General features: G+C 42.6%; 2 protein-coding genes across 5 annotated transcripts in view; one reads left to right on the top strand and one right to left on the bottom strand.

Moving 5' to 3' along the window:
- The window catches only part of KSR2 (kinase suppressor of ras 2), a 470,209-nt gene extending 460,892 nt beyond the window's left edge, over window positions 1–9,317 (bottom strand). Inside the window, exon 1 of the mRNA XM_070475296.1 lies at window positions 9,073–9,317. The gene's annotated coding sequence lies outside the window, so the exon portion shown is untranslated. The remainder of the gene's footprint in view (window positions 1–9,072) is intronic.
- The window catches only part of RFC5 (replication factor C subunit 5), a 43,394-nt gene that overhangs the window by 23,608 nt on the left and 1,684 nt on the right, over window positions 1–18,102 (top strand). For 2 of the 4 annotated variants that reach the window (XM_070475300.1, XM_070475303.1), the window contains exons 2-10: window positions 11,106–11,170; window positions 11,431–11,567; window positions 12,720–12,799; window positions 13,432–13,505; window positions 14,699–14,858; window positions 15,578–15,659; window positions 16,031–16,165; window positions 16,676–16,748; window positions 17,799–17,853. In XM_070475300.1, the coding sequence (XP_070331401.1) occupies window positions 11,556–11,567; window positions 12,720–12,799; window positions 13,432–13,505; window positions 14,699–14,858; window positions 15,578–15,659; window positions 16,031–16,165; window positions 16,676–16,748; window positions 17,799–17,853 (671 nt within the window). In that variant the 5' untranslated portion in view covers window positions 11,106–11,170; window positions 11,431–11,555. Of the gene's footprint in view, window positions 1–9,414; window positions 9,583–11,105; window positions 11,171–11,430; window positions 11,568–12,719; window positions 12,800–13,431; window positions 13,506–14,698; window positions 14,859–15,577; window positions 15,660–16,030; window positions 16,166–16,675; window positions 16,886–17,798; window positions 17,854–18,102 lie in introns of those variants that run through there. The other 2 variants (XM_070475301.1, XM_070475302.1) reach the window with 2 other exon arrangements.

Below are 18,102 nucleotides of genomic sequence, written 5' to 3'. Positions count from 1 at the left end.
AGTGGCTTCACGAGGGTCTGGAGGACCCAGGACAGCCTCACTCACAGGGCTGGCACTTCAGCCAGGTTGGCTTGAGTGACTGGGGACTGTGTGGCTGGGCCTCTTTCCTTGTGGGGTTCATGTGTTTGGGGCCTTCAAGTGTCTGGGGCCACTTAGTTGTCAGTTGAGTCCCTGGAATGCCCTCCCTAGGCCTCTTTCTCTAGCAGGATAGCCTGGCCTTCTCTTTTTGGGGTGGGGGTAGTGGCAGGGGGTGGGTGGGTGGATCGCGTCTCACGGCATGCAGGATCTTAGTTCCCAGATCACAGATCGAACGTGCAGTGGAAGCAGGGAGTTGTAATCACAGGATCATCAGGGAAGTCCCTGACCTGGACTTCTTACCTAATATGATTACAGTGGAAACTTCCAGGCCTCAGTTTGGAAGTCCCAGAATAGCATTTCCACCAACTTCCACCACATTCTATTGGTCAAAGCAAGTCAAAGGCCAGCCTCCAAAGAGTAAGAAAATAAAGACTCCACCTCCTGAGAGGGGAGAGGTACGCACCCACAGGGATGGGAGGAATTGTTGGGGCCCATTTTTAGGCAGTCTACCACAGTTGCTTTACCCAAATAAATACATAGCACCCATTCTGTTCATAAAGTTGCTATAAATCAAAGGGGAGATGTTTTAACTACAGTTTAGAAAAGCTTAATAACTAGTATTAGAATACTTTGTAATACTTAAGACCAAAGATGTCAAAGTATTTTCCTATTTAATAATATAAATACACTTAGGGCTGAGTTTGAATGTCACTGCCATTATTCAGCACTTAGAGTTTCAAGTGAGGAGGTACAATTTCACTTGATTAACATTAAAACTTAAGCCAAATTCAACTCATCATGAGGATCTGGGGATTACCTTTATTAATACATTTATTTTTTAAGCAGCAATTTCATATGGCTTGACTTATTACATTTTCACATCTCAGAGTAATTTTAAAAGTCCTTTATATTTTTAATTTTTCTTATTTTTTGGGCCACACCATGTGGCATGTGGGATCTTAGTTCCCTGGCCAGGGATCAAACCTGTTCCTTCTGTAAGGGACGCTCAAAGTACTAACCACTAGATCGCCCGGGAGTTCCTGTGGGAGATTACCTTCAGTTCATTTACCTCTGTGTGTGTCTTCTCCCTGGCAGTCACTTAGGAGTATGGGAAGATATGAGCAAATTATGTTGTTTTCTTGTTCTGATAATACCATATTGTAGGCTTGGAATAACTTTTTAATCCCACTAATTGTTTTTTAAAGAAATAACACAATTTTGATTTTGCAAATTTTATCACACCAAGTTCTCCATAATTGGGTACACCAAGATCTTACCACTGAAACCCTTCCTGGTGTTAAGCAGATGGATAATTTTGAAATATGTATGTATGGAATTAAGTTTCATGACTATCCAAATACGCCAACTACTTCCACAGCATTTGGAATTATGCAATGGAAAACATTTCCAGTGATGCCCTTTTATGTGTTAATTTTGCAAAATTTATTCTCAATTATAATTTCAAATCACCTGAGCAACAGAAGAAAATCAGAAGTTGTATTAAAATCAAGAAGTTATTTGAATTTAGCATTAAGAAAACATTTTTAATTAATTAATTGGCACAAATTGAAGATAACCATATTTAACAAATCAGTTCCAGTTGACATTTGCCAAAATATGACATATTGAATATGTTCTCTTTATTCAATACCCCTTAAATTGTGAAAAAATTAAAGCAGAGAGTATAAAATAATTTTCTCCCATGAGATGGAACTTTAATTAGATACCCCCTTTGAGAAAGAAATTTACTTCTGTTGAATTTTTTAAAAACCTGTACCTTAAATAACCTTCAAATTTCAAGACTTTTTCAAGATACAATTGCCCAATCCTCATATTAATGAACAAGCCAGATATTTTAATTTCCTGCACATCTGACAAGTCTCTTCAGTTTAGAACAGGATTCAATTCTAAGGTGACTCCCCACTTAAAAAACACAATTTCTTTTAAGTAAAAAGAATTTTTTAAAATATATTTTGACCATCTATATCGTTGAAACACTTAAAATACTTTCAAGTTTAAAAACTGTCCTCCAAGCTGACTTGCAGCAGTCTTGGCTCTTCAACTTTCAGTACTACTCTCTTGCTGTACTTTTCAGCACATTTTTTTTTTTATCACATTGCCATTGAACTTGGGCCAAATGCTTTGAAAGAGTGAGTTTAGGGGGATTGGAGGAACGGGATGAAATGTCTATAAATAGCAGTTCTCTGTGTAGCATGCACTGTATAATAAAGTGTTGTGTAATTCTGCCATACAATGTAAATAATGATAGTAATTTGCATTTTCTTATTACTATTTGTCCTAGAATTGAATCTGTAGTCTTTTGCCAATATTAAGGTCTATTTCTCACTTCCTTATGTCCTCAGGGTCTCTACTATGATGGGAGCAAGTGGTTAACAGTCCCCTTTTTAGCACACAGCTCTTACAACAGGTACACACTCAGTTGCTTTCTTTTTTTATCTTTTTGCCTCTGCATTTCCAGTCTCACAAACATGAAGATGGTATGGTCCACAGCTGGACCAATGCCAAACAGAGTCAGGCCAATGTAGCCACACTTCCATCACCTCCTTATTAACACTCCTTTCTCTTTTTAAATCAGGATGACCGCAGAGATTCTAGCCCAAGGCAATTAAGCTGGACTCCAAGTAGGGAGAATCAGGAAAGGTTCCAGAAGAAAAAATATCTATAAAATTTTACTAGCCTGGAGGGCCTATTATTAGTGTGACAGAATAATATGATTGAGGATTAACTGGACTTATTTTCTACTCTAGACTCATCACAAATGACTAAAGGGGAATTTTTTTCTCCAAGCAATTAAGTCTTAGAGTCCTGGGGAGCTGGGCTCACCTAGCTCAAGGGAGCTAGGATGCCTAGGAACTTAGGGAGATGAATTATCGAAATGAAGGGCCATTAGAGCAGAAGAGGTGGGAGTGCTGTTTGTGAGAGAGGAGTGGCCCAGCTCCCTGAAGATCCACACTAGGGATGCAGAGCAGCTGTGGGGAGCAGGATGCGGGGAGAAAGATACATTCTGCAATCCAGGTGTCAGCTGAAAGGTGCATGCAAACTGCCTGGAAAACTTGTTAAAATGGAAATCTGATCTGGGTGGTCTGGAGTGGGTCTAGAGACTGCATTTCTAACAAGCTCCCTGGTAGTGCCCGTACTATGGGTCCTGGGGCCTCACTTGAAACAGTAGGAGAAGGTGGTGGAAGGACTTCTAAGGAGGGACATGGGGAAGTCTAAACTTCATATTCTGTAGCATTGGGATGTATGACAAAAGTTCTGGGTGGCTGAGTTGTTTGTTGAGGGAAAGGATACTATTTCCAACAGAACTGTCCATCTTCAAAAGGATCATTCCCATCTGTACAAAGAGCATCTACTCCAACAGACTACGTAAAGAACTGAAAACTAAGAGTCCCTCCTCAAATTTTCTGGCCTGTTTCCCCACAACCTCTTAGACATCTTGAATGACCCTAGAGAAGGGAAGGAAACCAACTCCCAACCCCTCATAGGCTAAATTTCCAAACTACCTTCCCCTGTGGAGGGAGCAGTAGAGGACCTTGAGCCAGATATATTTAATGTAGAAAAACTGAAATTTTTGAGCACTAGTGTCATGGAGCAAATTCAAATGAGGTACCCTTTCAATGTCAAACTTAAAAAGAATCAAATTCAGGAATCTATAAATAGCCATTTCTCTAGTTATTCAAATCAACAAATGTTTACGGGATGCTGAATGAATTTCCCTAAGTTCTGATGTGGACTTCTGACAAGAGAAACTGGCTGTAGGGGAAAATTACCCCCAAAGATCTGAGGACTTAATTTCATCAGTCAGTGAACTTGCCATGGTCACCAAAAAAATGGCCCTTCCCTCTATATAAACTCTTTGAATTGCCCTTTGAGATTTTTCCCTCCTTCAGACCTTGCTCTTCATTTAAACATGATAAATTTCACCCATATAAACATGTTGAAGAGAAAGACCCAGTTTGATTTTCTTCTGCCAGCCTCTTCCAAAGATAGTCCTTGAATCCCATTCTCTCATAAGAACAAGTCTTAAAAATAAACTAAGGCAGTAAGTGCTGTGTGTCCAAAGCCAAGTTTGTTCCAAAGCTGAGAATAATAAAATTCAGGGTTCCCTTTCCCTAATTCAACTTTAAGAGCAAATGTGTTTTGTTGTTAATTTTGTTTGCAACCTCTGATCCCGCCATCTCCGGGACCTGATATTTTATTAAAGCATTTTCAAGTTTGGTTCTGATTATAAAAGAAAAGTTTGTGCCTGTGCTCATCAACATCACAATTAACATGGAGATACCAGTCCAATTTGCCATAATCCTCCAGAAGGTCTAAAATCAAGGTAGAGGATAAGAAGGAATTGATGTATCTTTCCCTGATCATCTGTTCTTGAGAAATCAATAGTCACAAGTGCTCCTATAGTGCTTTAATTTGGCCAGCAGTTTTGTTTTCTTTAATTAGTTATCAAGGTTTAACATACAAAATTTTCACATACAAATCCAGGTTTCTGGTTTCTCTTGAAAATCAGAAGAGTTGGCGACATTTGACTGCTGTCCCTCATGGCTCAGTACTGGTGGACACTTGTGATCCTTTTGGCTGCCAGCATTTGAACCCCTTTCCTATTACTTAGGGATGTCACCAGTTCACAAGTCTTGGTGGGAGGCAGACGTCTCTTCCCACTACTCAAGCTATATACCTGGTACTCACTGGCACATGACCCAGGCCTGGCTAATTAGGCATGTCTCCCCAGAGTTTTGTTGTTGCTGTTGTTTTAAAACATTTTAGTCTGTACTGGAGTATAGCTGATTAACATTGCTGTGATAATTTCAGGTGAACAGCAAAGGGACTCAGCCACGGGTCACTGGCTTTAGGAAGACTTCAGTAAAGGAGAGAATTGGTGAATTCTTTCTGATAATAGAAATGGTGAAAGCAACATCCAGTGAGTAGGGGCAGTAGGGTCCAATGGTAAGTAGCAGAAAGAGTTTCCTTATTGGCTTGGCCCTGTGGAGTAATTTTGACCATGGTTCCAGTTCCATGGCCTGTCTTTGTTCCATTTTCCAAGCAGGGTTCTCCAGGATTCTTACTAACTGTGAGCTATCCAATATTTCATTGCTACAATCCTTTTCTGCTTATATCTTTCATGTACAAACTCTGCTCCCTTTGAGGCAAGGCATAGAGTCCACCCAAACTTCTTCCTTTATATATTAACTTCAGGCTGCTTATTAGATATGTGAGCTTGGAACTTACATTTTCTCTCTTTCTCTTTGAAGTTATAGAACTTTGTCACTAGGAGAAAAGCTAAGGATCATCTAGTGCAACAATGACCAAAGTAAAGAGAAAAGTTTCCCAGAGGCGCCTTCCCCACCCAACGGCATTTCCTCTTACATCTCACTGGACAGAACTGGGTCACATGTTATGCTTTAAACCAATCAGAGAACTAGGGTCACTGTGATTGGCTCAGCCTAAGGAAGTAGTCCAACTTTGGCTGAATATTAGAGCAACTGAGCAGTTTTTTAAGATGCCAATGCCTGGTGGCACCCTCTAGGCCAAACTAAATTGATCCGACTGGACTTCTGGTATTGGAATTTTGTAAAAAAAAAAAAAAAATCCTGTGGTGCTTCTAATATCAACCCTCTTTCTAGTTCAGCCCCCCTAACCCCACCCATTTTACAAATGCCAATACTGAGACCCAAAGAGATACTAAGTTGCCTAAAGGACTGTGTCTTCAATTAATAGCAAAAACAGACACAAGCAAGACCACACACACACACACACACACACACACACACACACACACACAGAAATGATATTTACTAAGACAGCTTTGTTTTTCCAAAATATGCATGTGAGTACCCATTCCTTTTCTTAGAAAGTGAAGTCCTGAGGAGCTCAAGGACTGAGAAGCAGTAGAGTGTAAGGCACTGTTTATCAAATTTGAGCACATCAGAATCCTCTGGAGGGCTTGTTACAATAGGGTGGGCTGAGCCCACCCCCAGAGTATCAAATTCAGTGGTTTTGGTTGGGGAGAGGGGGTGGATAATTAGCTTTTCTAACAAGTTCCCAGGGGCTGCTGCTGCTGCTGGTCTGGTGACTACACTAGCCACTAGCACAGTGGCTAAGACTTTGGCTATAGAATCACACCAAGATCCAGTTCTGCCCCTTACACCAAGTCAGAACATGGGCAAGTTACTTAACATACCAATAAAATGGGGCCAATAACATCAGAAGACTGGCCTTATGGCAACAACTAAATATGAACTTAGAATGTAAAGCAATCAGAACAGTGTCTGGCCCACAGCAACTGCCTAATGAACATTAGCTATTATCATTCATTCTTTCCTTCATCAAACAATTATAAATTGAGTCTTTCCTTTGAGAAATGCACTGTTTCAGGCACCAGGAGTACAGTAGTGAGGAAAGCAAAGCCTTGCCTTTCAATGAGCTTACAATGCACTGAGGAGGAGCATGATAGATGACCTTGTAAATATACAGTATGTTACACAGAGGAATTTTGCATTCCAAGCAAACAATATCAGTTGTACACAGAGCTTTATGAAAACTTGGTCCAATCTTGTTCACATTTTCCAGCTCAAGGAGGCGGTGGCGATGTTTCTAATGCAAAAACCTCTTAGCAGCATGGCTCTTACCATGGCAGCTGAATAAAGCTCAGGTTATGGCTTTTTCAGTCAGGTTCTCCAGAGAAGCAGAAGCAATAGTGTATATGTGTGTGTGTAAAATTTAAATTTACACTGCTGTATAAAAAATGTTCAAATATAATTTGGGAATTCCGTGGTAGTCCAGTGGTTAGGACTCTGAGCTTCCACTGCACAGGGTTTGGGCTTGATCCCTGGATGGAGAACTAAGATCCCACAAGCCAAGTAACATGGCCAAAAAAAAGTTTAAAAAAATATGATTTATATTTTACTTGTACTATATATTTATGTAGATTTTAAAATACTCTATTTTAAATCACTAAAATGTACTACACGAATTAAAGGACCAAAGGAATTGAAAAGAAAGCAAAACTTGCACAAAATCCTGACCCTGAGCACCTTCTAACATTTTTAACAAATTCCAAGTCCATCAAGATCAAGATCTTTGACACCGAGTGCTCTCTCTCACTTTGCCCATCCTCAGGAACAAGGAAAACAATAGCTCTAAGATGTATCATGAGAGACCAGAGTAGATGAAAGAAATAACTTGCCTCCTCCCCCTGAATAGATCCAAGGTTGTCACTGACGCCCCAAGGATTTCCCCCAAATAATGCCGCAAGCATAAGGATAAGACAGAAATTTGACAACTATTCTTACTTAACTCTATGTTTATTGGGTGAGAAACTCCATCAAAAGAATTAGAATTAATCAACCAGTTCAATGAAGCTGTAGGATATAAAATCAACATTTTATATACTAACAATAAACTACCAAAAAGAGAAACAGAGAATATAATCCCATTTCCAACTGCATAAAAAAAATAGAAATGCATTTAAAAGGAGATGAAAGATCAATACAGTGAACACAACACATTGATAAAAGAAACTGAAGAAGACACATATAAATTGAAAGATATTCAATTCACAAATTAGAAGAATTAATATTCTTAGAAAGTGCATACAACTCAAGGCCATCTATAGATTCAACACAAGCCCTAGCAAAATTCCAATATTTTCCACAAAAATATAAAAAAAGCAGTCCTAAAATTTGTATGGAACCACAAAGGACCCTAAGAGAAGAACCAAATTGACAGCATCACAATTCCTGATTTCTAACTTTATTACAAAGCTTTAATTATCAAAACACTATAGTACTGGCATATAAAAAAAAGACAGGCCAATGGAACAGAATCAGCAGCCCAGATACATATATGATCAACGAAGGAAATGGCAACCCACTCCAGTACTCTCGCCTGGAAAATTCCATGGACTGAGGTTCCTGGTAGGCTACAGTCCATGGGGTCACAAAGAGTCGGACATGACTGAGTGACTTCACTTTCAATACTTGTCAAAGAATCAAGAATACAATACTCATTGGATAGTTTCTACAAAAAATGTTGGAAAAACTGGATATCCATATGATAAAGAATAAGGTCATTATACTAAACGAAATAAGTCAGACAGATGGACATTGTCATATCACAGCCCCACCTGACCCCCTTCTGACTCCCCAGGCAGGGACCAGGGTGAAGCCATAACTGTCATTTTATATTTGCCCTCTGTCCCTCTATTCTGCTCCTAAAATGGGTGACAGTGTGGTAGTAAGAGGCAAGGAGCAGCTACTTCTAAATCAGAACACTTGTAATCCCGGGTCAGCCTCCTCTCCTCTCAGGATTGTTGTCTTTTTCAGCATGGCAAAAAAAGAGAAAAAACACAGGGACTTCCCTGGTGATCCAGTAGCTAAGAATCGGAGCTCCCAATGCAGGGGCCTGGCTTCCATTCCTGGATTCCACATGCCACAACGAAGAGACCGCGTGCTGCAACAGTGATCCAACAGGTGGCAATGAAAATCTTGTGTGATACTACGTGCCACAACTAAAACCCAGAGCAGCCAAAACAACTTGATTACGGATATAATACACACTTATTGCTGGGAACTACAGACCAGCAAAAGAGAAAACAAAAGTGGTTCATAATCCCCTCACCTCAGGAAAAAATACTAACATTTTGATACCGATTCTCCTCAGCAGCTTCACGTCAGAGGGATCCTGTCCTCTCCGCTTACTAACTAGCCCTTTCCAGTTACACATATTAACCTGACGGGAAGTTACTTATTATTTATTTTTTCTCTCTGGAGTTGTTTCTGGAGGTCGGTTCTGTAAATTTTGTTGGGTGAGGGGCACAGATTTGAGAGACGGACTGAAGTTGGAGTTGTGCTTGGAGTTGTTTTTCAATTTGAAGTGCTCACCTCTTAGCTTTGGGGCCAAAAAGTATTTCGAGCCTTGTTTCTTATAGCATCTGTATTCAAGAACTGGTCGTGTCATTTGGGGTTGTTTTACCTCAGAATTTTTTAGCGCTGGCAGCTTTCCGTTCCTTTGGACGGTAACAGCTAGAACTTTGGTGACGACTGGAATTGGCTTTGGCCGCGAGACTTTAACCTGTAATGACGACTGGTGGCTGTAGGGGGTGGCCGTGCCTCTCCAGCGCGCGCTCCCACTGGGTTCAGGACTCTGGTCCACACCGGGGAGGGCAGCTCCACACACTAGAGAAAGGCGGAGTTGTCGCGAGGCGTCCGGCCCGGCCTGCCGGCAACCAGGCAACAGGGGCCTTAGCAACGGGGAGGGGGCGGGACCTAGGGAGGAAGTCCGAAGGCCACTAAATCTCGCGAGAGTTGCGTTTGCGCGCGAACTCTAAGTGCAAGGGTGCCCGGGTCTGGTTGCGGTTCTTGGCGAGGTGCGGGCCTCTAGGGTACGCGACAAGCCCACCGGTCCCCGTCTTCACCCCGTTATGGAGATCTCAGCGCACAAGCAGCAGCATCCTGAGGCGGCCAAAATCAGAAACCTGCCCTGGTAGGAGGGGGCCCAGCTGCTGCGGGGAAGGGGATCGGCCGCGCGCGGAGGCGGTGGCCCGAGTGAACAAGTGGGCCAGTCTCCAGCCCGACCTCGCCCCACCGTTCCCGGACTTGAGGCCGGGGTGGAGCCACAGAAGTTCACCTCCCCTCAACTCCCCAGTCCCGCTCCATTCTATTTATAACTGGCTAGGTCTCCCTTTACCCGCAACCCTGGGCCCCCTTTCCTGTTGCGGAAGCGGAAAACGGCTTCCCCAGCTGGGTGACAATACAGAGGTTCGATCCCGTGTCTTCTGACATTGCCTTGGCCTCTGTGGCAGAATATTCTCTCTTGCCAAAATAGCCTCTAATCTTGGTGCGATTACTGGTCACATTCTAAGCTAGAGTAATGACGGTGATGACAGCGCTTCCTAGTTAGCTTTCATCTCAGTGACTTTGTTCCACGCACCCTGTTAGATGTTGGAATTTGGCAAAGACCCTAGGAAGAAGGTACTGTTATTCCAGCTCTACCAAAAGGTTAAATGATTTGCTTAAGGTCTAGAGTTGGAAAATAGGTTTGGATTTGAACCCAGGTGGTCCAGATTCAGAGCTTCCACTCTTAGCCAGTCTGCTTCCACAACTGTGTCTTAGTGTTGTTTTAAAGACTGATGGGATTTGGCTTGATTTTGGAAAACTCTTGTTTCTTTTTCAAAAGTTTTCAAGATAATGAGTTCAGTTTGTTGTCACTATAGTAAAAATACATAACATACAATTTCAAGTTGTAACCATTTTAAAGTGTACAGTTCTGTGGCATTAAGTGCATTCAGAATGTTGTGTGATCATCCACTATCTAGTTGCAAAATTTTTCATATACCTCAAATGGAAACAATATACCTATTGACAGTAACTCCCCATTCCCCCTCTCCCTCAGCTCCTGGCAACCACTAATTTACTTTCTGTCTCTGTGAATTTGCCTATTCTGGATATTTCATGTAACTTGAATCATACAATATGTAGTCTTTTGTGACTGGCTTCTTGGATCAGTAATTTGTGTCCTTTTATTGCTAATAACATTCCACTGTATGGATATACCACCATTTATTGATCCATTCATCTGTTAATTTATATTTGGATACAGGTTCAATTTTGGATTAACTTTAGGTGCCCATCCAGTTTGAGATTATAGGCAGATAGCTGGAAAGGTGAAATGAGAGCAGTTTTTCAGCATTATTGACATTTTAACCAGATATGGGGGGGGGGGGCATGGCCACGGGGGTTAACCTGTTTATTTCATGTTTAATAACTTCCCTGATGACTATCTACTAGATGCCAATAGCATCTTCCACCCAGTTTTGACGGGGGAAAAATCTAGATATTATCAAGAGTTCACTGGAGGACAAAATTGCCCCGATAGAGAACCACTGTGTACAGGTTTTTGTATCTCTCTCTTCTTTTAGTTAGGATCTGTGTGAAAGGATTCTTCTGCACACGACAAAATATTCTTGCGTTTATATATGTTGTAATGCATGCTACATTGTATTTTAGGGTTGAAAAATACCGGCCACAGACACTGGATGATCTCATTTCTCATCAGGACATCTTGAGTACTAGTAAGTATCCATGTGTCAGTGGTTGGTATCCTAGTTGAAGGACCTGGATATATTTCTTAGGGATGTTGTCTCTGCTGTAATAACTTTAAAGAATCTGATTAAGCTTTTTGGGATGTGGCTTTGACAGCTGCGTCCTTCAGAGTTTTCATTCTTATGTGTGCCCTGGATTTGAACAGAGTTGAAGTGGATTCAGCCCACAGTGAATGAAGCGACTCTGAGACTGATAGCATCTCTCTCCCCCCTCCACCCCCCATCTTCAGTTCAGAAGTTTATCAGTGAGGACCGCCTGCCGCACCTCCTTCTGTATGGTCCTCCAGGGACAGGAAAGACATCCACCATCCTGGCCTGTGCTAAACAGCTGTACAAAGATAAGGAATTTGGCTCCATGGTCTTGGAGGTAAATGAGAGGATTACCCTTAACTTTCAACAGACTCTGGTCTTTAATTTTAGTTCTGCTAGCTTTGTTTTCCTTTACAAGTTAGTTGCCCTGCTGGTGGTTGGGAAAGAAGCAGATATATAATATTTCAGTTCCCTTTTCCTATAACTGACATTTTTGCCTAGAGATTTTTGGTGTAGCTAGAGGGCAGTAGGGCCAGGTGTTTTTGTTTGTTGTTGCCAACTTTCAAACACTCAGTGGTCACTCTGTTGCTGCCTGTCTTCCATGTGCCCTCCTCCATGTTGCTCCACACTGTTCTCATCCCGGAAGACTGAGCTGTGTTGACGACAAGCTCTCTTGCCCTCTGGCTCCTTTTGGGTTTGACCAGTAGGGGCCCTGGCAGAAGTTGGGGGAAGAATGATGCCTGATCCAGCCCTGGGTCACCACAAATGGACAGTGTCCCCACCCACAGGGCACAGCACCCAGCATTCCCCAGGAGCCAGCACCACTCCCCCACCAACCCCTTAAGACTTGGGAGTGGTAATGGGCCCCAGTAGCCCGTAAAGTATTGCATAGCTCTTGTGGTTTCTCCCACACCTCACAAGCACCTTTTAAAATATCTCTTCATTTTATTCTCTTCAAATTACTGAATTTGAGTGTGCTGTTTACTGCTGGGACATGACTGATCCACTTAGATTATGAAATTCTAAATATTGTCTATTGTAAGAAAAAAAATGGTTTAACTTACTTTTTTGTTATAGATCTTAGAATCTTGCTGCCACCAAGATCTTACTTGTTCTTGCTTCAGTGTATTAAAAACTTGGTAACTTCTGGGTTGCTCTGGGTTGTGGTAGCTAAAATTAGCATCATTTTTCTCCTGCCTGGGGTGCTGTTCACTGTGACCAGACCAATTAATTATTCCTCCAAAGCATGTCAGTGATTGTCCTCAAAAGGGAGAAGAAAGATAGTCATTGGCCTTTCAGAATATAGTGGAATGATCTAGTGAGCTGTGAGTTTTAAATATAATTGCAATCTTTTTTTTAATGATCATGTCTTTATCTGTCCTTAGACCTAGAGACCTAGCTTGCTGAGCAGAACTGATAAAAAGATACATTAATTCATAGCACACTAATATGTTTTCTATTTATTCTGGCTTCTCTCTTTCACATTTAGCTGAATGCTTCAGATGACCGAGGAATAGATATCGTTCGAGGACCAATCCTGAGCTTTGCTAGCACAAGGACAATATTTAAGTAAGAATTCTTTGCATGATTTCTCTCCCTAAAGATTTTGATCAGTGAATTGAGTTTTTTAAATCCTCTCCTTTGCCAGTTTATAAAAGTGTTAAAAAAAAAGAGGGCACGGAGGCTTTGTCAAAAGCAGCCATGAGAAAGAGATAAAGTACAGAATGGTGGTAAGAAATACTAAAATGAAAATATTATCTAAATCTATTTGCAAGTACCCTGGGGAAGCATTAGTTTCATTTTATTAGTTAACAGAGAACTGATTACATCATAAGACTGGGTGAGCTAGTTTGAATTGAGATCAGGGTGGATAACTAGGATGGTGGTGGAAAAAAAGAGGACAGGCAGAAGTAAAGGTGGGGGAAAAAGCAGCACTAGAATAATAGGATTCTGGGTGGAAGAAAGATGAAGGTGCCAGAGGACAAAATCTGACACAGAAGTTAGACCTGTTCATTTAAGAGTTGAAGGAGCAGTGGGGTATTTGCTTTGTGTGACCACAAATGCCTGCTTTGGCCAGAGTTCTAGGAAAAATGAACTTTATGAGCCAGGGCCCAATGGCACAAATGTGAAGGTGTAGATTTGGGCCTGGAAGTCACAGTGAGATTGAAGAAGCTTTCAGACAGTACCACTTGTCTTCCTAGGAAAGGCTTTAAACTAGTGATCTTGGATGAGGCCGATGCCATGACTCAGGACGCCCAGAACGCCCTGCGGAGAGGTAAGGAGTATGGCCATGTACAGTGTGTTGGTGAGGACAGCTCTAGAGGAGAATTAGCATCTTTGGACATGAGATAGGACATGGCTTCTTTTCCGTTTTCATTCATCTTCTGACCCAGAGAAATCTCTGTATGCCTTTTACTGCATATCCCATCTGATGATCTAGACAAAAATCTCTGCACTGGATATTACCTCTTTTAGTAACTTAAAGACATAAACCTTTTGGGAACTCTTAGGTAATGACCAGACACTGGTGTTTTATCCCCCTTTTCCCCTGGGTTCAGTTTCAGGGTTGGGAATTTGTACTGATGGATGGGAGCAGGTAAGAAGTTGTTCATTCCTAAACTGCTAGATAGGCCTTTCTGCTATTGGTACCCTTAGATACAAAAGAGCCAGGAAAATAATACTAGAAATTTAGTTGCATCAGAAAGCTGACATGACTTCATTTCTTGCCAGGAGAATGATTTGGCCAGGAAGGGAGAGTACGCTGTAATTTGTCAAGTCTTAAGGGGCCTGGTGCAGTTAGTTTCTTTGCAAGGACATTCTTAATCTCTCTCATTAAGATTCTGCAGTGAACAGCTAGGAGAGAAGAGAATCTTTAAGAATTTTAGGGAGAAGTAGATTGCAGCCCATGTTTAAGGAGGAGGAGAACAGAATATCTTCTGGTCCTAGAGGCGTTGGCAGCCTTTCTTCAGCATCTTGTTCTGTTGAGTCAGTCTGGGCAGATCCCAGCGTGAGGATGTTGGTACAGAATGAAACTGGCGTCTTAGGCATCTCTGAATTAGGTTAATGCTCTCGTGAATGCTCTAAGAGTTTGAGACAAAGTCCACTCGCAAGTCTTCAAAAAGCCATCCTCCTCCCCTGCCCAGTAAAAGTTAGGGCATCATCCATCTGCCAAGTAGAATTTTAGGCAAAAGGGAAGGAACACTGGATTTCATATCTTAATGGAGTAGAATGGCAAGAGTGCCAGAATCACGGCCAATCATGGAAGAGGAAGCGTTCTGTACAGTCTTGTTCATCAGTTCAGGAAAGAATGGCTGATCTTCAGAAACATCCTCTCTCGCTACCATAGCATCTCCACTTGTCTGCATTCTTGTTTTCTGTACCTTTCACGTGACCCTAGAAAAGTGCAGGGTTTCTGGGTCCCTTGAAGAATCAGAATGGAAGTGAGGTGGTTTTCTTTTCCCTTGCCAGTGATTGAGAAGTTTACTGAAAATACCAGATTTTGCCTCATCTGTAACTATCTGTCAAAGATCATCCCCGCCTTGCAGTCCCGGTGTACACGATTCCGATTTGGACCACTGACTCCCGAACTCATGGTTCCCCGCCTGGAACACGTCGTAGAAGAAGAGAAGTAAGTAATTTGAAAAGCAGGGAAGAGGGGTGGGCCTTGGAGATTGGGTGTTGGGTAAGGCGACTGGATGGTATGTTTCAGGGTGATACCGTTTGTAGACAATTCAGGAAACCTGGCATAGGTTAAGCCTCCTTGTCTGTCGGCTGCCCTGGCATCTCACAGACATTCTTCATGAAAGTCACTGGTTCTTCACTGGATTCCATCCTTCTCCTCTGGAAGCTGTCCCACTTTCTTCCTACTCTTCTTTTGTTGTTGGGAACTGCACATTGCCAAGTCCCTCCTGCTAAGATGCGTCTAGCCTTTCTTGACTAGAAGGGGAGGGTCCTGAGCCATCACATTCTGTGTAATCAGGTGCCAAGCAAGTAACCAGCCCGAGCTGCTGCTGGTGTTGACAGGTGCCTTGGCTGTGCGATTGCAGATCTCACCAGGGCCATCTCCTCCCAGAGAACAGATTCAAAGCTACCGGCACAACAGAGCAGCTCTTGATTCCAGTAAGAGTCCTTCTAGACTTGGACTGGACTGTGACTCAACATGAGGCCAGTGTCCCTAAAAGCCAGTGAGTTCTGGAGTCTGTAGATCAGGAGAGTATTGTTAACTCCATCCTTCCCTTTTCTTTCTTTCATTGTTTAAACGCCTCGATCATCCCAGGCCATCTTGTTCCCTCCGTAAGCATTTGTGCTCTCAGGACCACTGAATCCCTTTGGCCTGTTTCCTTTCAGAGTTGATATAAGTGAAGACGGGATGAAAGCGCTCATAACTCTTTCCAGTGGAGACATGCGAAGGGCTCTGAACATTTTACAGGTATGGCATCACTCCAAGCAGATCTCTAGTTGCTTTGGGAAGTTTTCCAAGACATAAGCAACAGTACAACAGAGCTGGTAAAAACTTGATCTTGTTATATATTAAAGATGTACCCCCACCCTTGTGTTTCGATAAATTGAAAGAATACTTTGTTGCAAACAAGGGAGAGATAGGGAAGGACTCTGCAGCAGTAACATAGCTGACAAGCGGCAGCATCCTCCGGACATGGCCAGATCTTAGCAGTATAAGAAGTAGAGGGTCTGGCCGGTCCGGCACCTCCCCACCCCCACACTGCTGCCTCTGCAGCTGCCTCCTGATCCGCCTGCAGCAGCCATGGTGGTTCCCCCCCACCCCCCACCCTGTCTGCACAGAGCACCAATATGGCCTTTGGGAAGGTCACAGAGGAGACCGTCTACACCTGCACAGGGCACCCGCTCAAGTCAGACATCGCCAACATTCTGGACTGGATGTTGAATCAAGATTTCACCACAGCCTATAGGAATATCCTTTCTCTTGCCCTATAGCCGGTGCATTAAGTGCCCAGGGTCTGAACATGGAGGTCTTTTCAGCTCATGATGCAGCACGATGTCTGTGGTTGGGATGAGTGCTTGTCTTTAATGCCACAGAGTCTTCCTGCAGGGCCCTGACCTGGGTGTGGCTTGCAGCCACTCCACTCACAGATGGGAGGGAAGCACTTAGACCTTGGGTGGAAGATGCAGTCATTTTTCAAAATGTCAGTGTTACTCTTGTTTTCCTGTAAAATTAAGAGCTAGGTGTAGTGATCTAAAGCCTTTTAGGGAATACATTTGGTTCTATTCTCTGCTAGACAGATACAACATAAAACCCTTACTGGATGGAGATAAAAACACAAAAATAAGAATTTGGGTCCAACATATGCCACTTCAGGTGGAAAGCAACAGCTGTGTTGGGGTGAAAAGCCCTGCTTTCAAAAGTCACTCTACAGTGTTTGTCCTGGAACTTGGTCCCTTTGCCTTAACTGCTCCTCTCTAGATATCATGGAGTTGAAGACTCTGAAGGGGTTGGCATTACACGACATCCTGACGGAGATACACCTGTTCGTGCACAGAGGTATCACGTTCCTCCCCGGCTGAGAAGCTGTGTATGAGGCAGCATGGTTTGGGGTTGGGGGTGGTTGAAGAGGGAACCTGAAGCTCCACTGTCCACTTTGGAAACAAAGAAACAGCAATGAAGAGGTGTAAACCCGGTCCCTCATTTTTTGTTTTATCTTGTTATTTAAAACCTTGTTCCAAAAATACTCTTGACCTCTAGAATGGTGGGGGGAAAGAAGAAAAGAAATTCCTGAAAGAAACTTATTTCCTCCAAGGGTTCGTATTTTAAAGCAATAAGTAGGATATTGTAATTCCTATTTCTAAAAGGGTATTTTCCCCAAAAGGAGAGAGAGAGAAGGAAGATCTAGCTTCATGTCAGCCAGAGTGGTCTCACCTAAACCACCTTAAGTCCCTCACTTGGTTGTATGTTCTGTACAGAGAACTGCTTCTCGACCCTGGCCCACATACAGCCCATCCCAGGCCAATCCAGTTAGCCCTTTGAGGGAGGACCAGACACTTGTGTCTTCAAGCTCTGAGTGGTCTGCTGTTCAGCCTCATGGAGATGCTCCTCCCTGACCCACAATCACCTGCGGACAGTCTGGTCCATGAACACTGGTTCTGCCAGTTCCTTTCCAGGCTGCTGGCTGGTGTGTGAAATTCTGCCTAAGAACATGGTTGGCTCAGGCCCAATTCTGCCCTTTGTGGATACTGAGAACGAATCGACCTTTAAAAATCAATCGTTTTTAAAATTGGGATAACAAGTGAGAACTCAGCTCTGACGGTAACTTACAGAGTGACCCAGTGGCTGAAACAGCATTGTGGAACGGCTCTTCCACCTTCTTATGATCACTCTGGAACCTGCTCATTTTTCTTTTTAGCTACCCTACAAAGACTCAAAAAGAATAAAAACTTTGAAAACCTATACACTTTGTACTTCCTAGAAGCATGGTGTCTCAAGATCTGTAGCTTCAAGAGATTAGTCTTGATGTGGAAACTCATACTTGTCTTCTGTGATGTTTTTAACAGTAGATGACGACAGACCCCACTCATTTGATTTTTTTTCTCACAGTTGACTTTCCATCTTCAGTTCGAATACATTTATTGACCAAAATGGCAGACATTGAGTGAGTGTTTATTTCCCGGTTTTGTTTTCCTGCTTTCCCCTTGTTCTGAGTTTTTGTTTCTACTTGTTTAGTATCAATGGTTTGGTCTAAATTGGAGTCTAGTTTTGGGTGGGATTACTGAGCAAAGTGGGGGGAAGGGCGTGAGTTGCGTTTTTAAAGCACGGGTTAAACAAGGACAGGCGCAGCTCAGTTACATATTTGAGATAAAGGCTGCTCCTTTGACCTCAGTGGCCGGGTCCCCCTTGTTCT

This window comes from Odocoileus virginianus, chromosome 12 (genome assembly GCF_023699985.2).
Source record: "Odocoileus virginianus isolate 20LAN1187 ecotype Illinois chromosome 12, Ovbor_1.2, whole genome shotgun sequence".
Classification (NCBI taxonomy): domain Eukaryota; kingdom Metazoa; phylum Chordata; class Mammalia; order Artiodactyla; family Cervidae; genus Odocoileus; species Odocoileus virginianus.
Note: the sequence above shows the minus strand (reverse complement) of the source record. Positions and strands in the feature narration are given on the sequence as shown.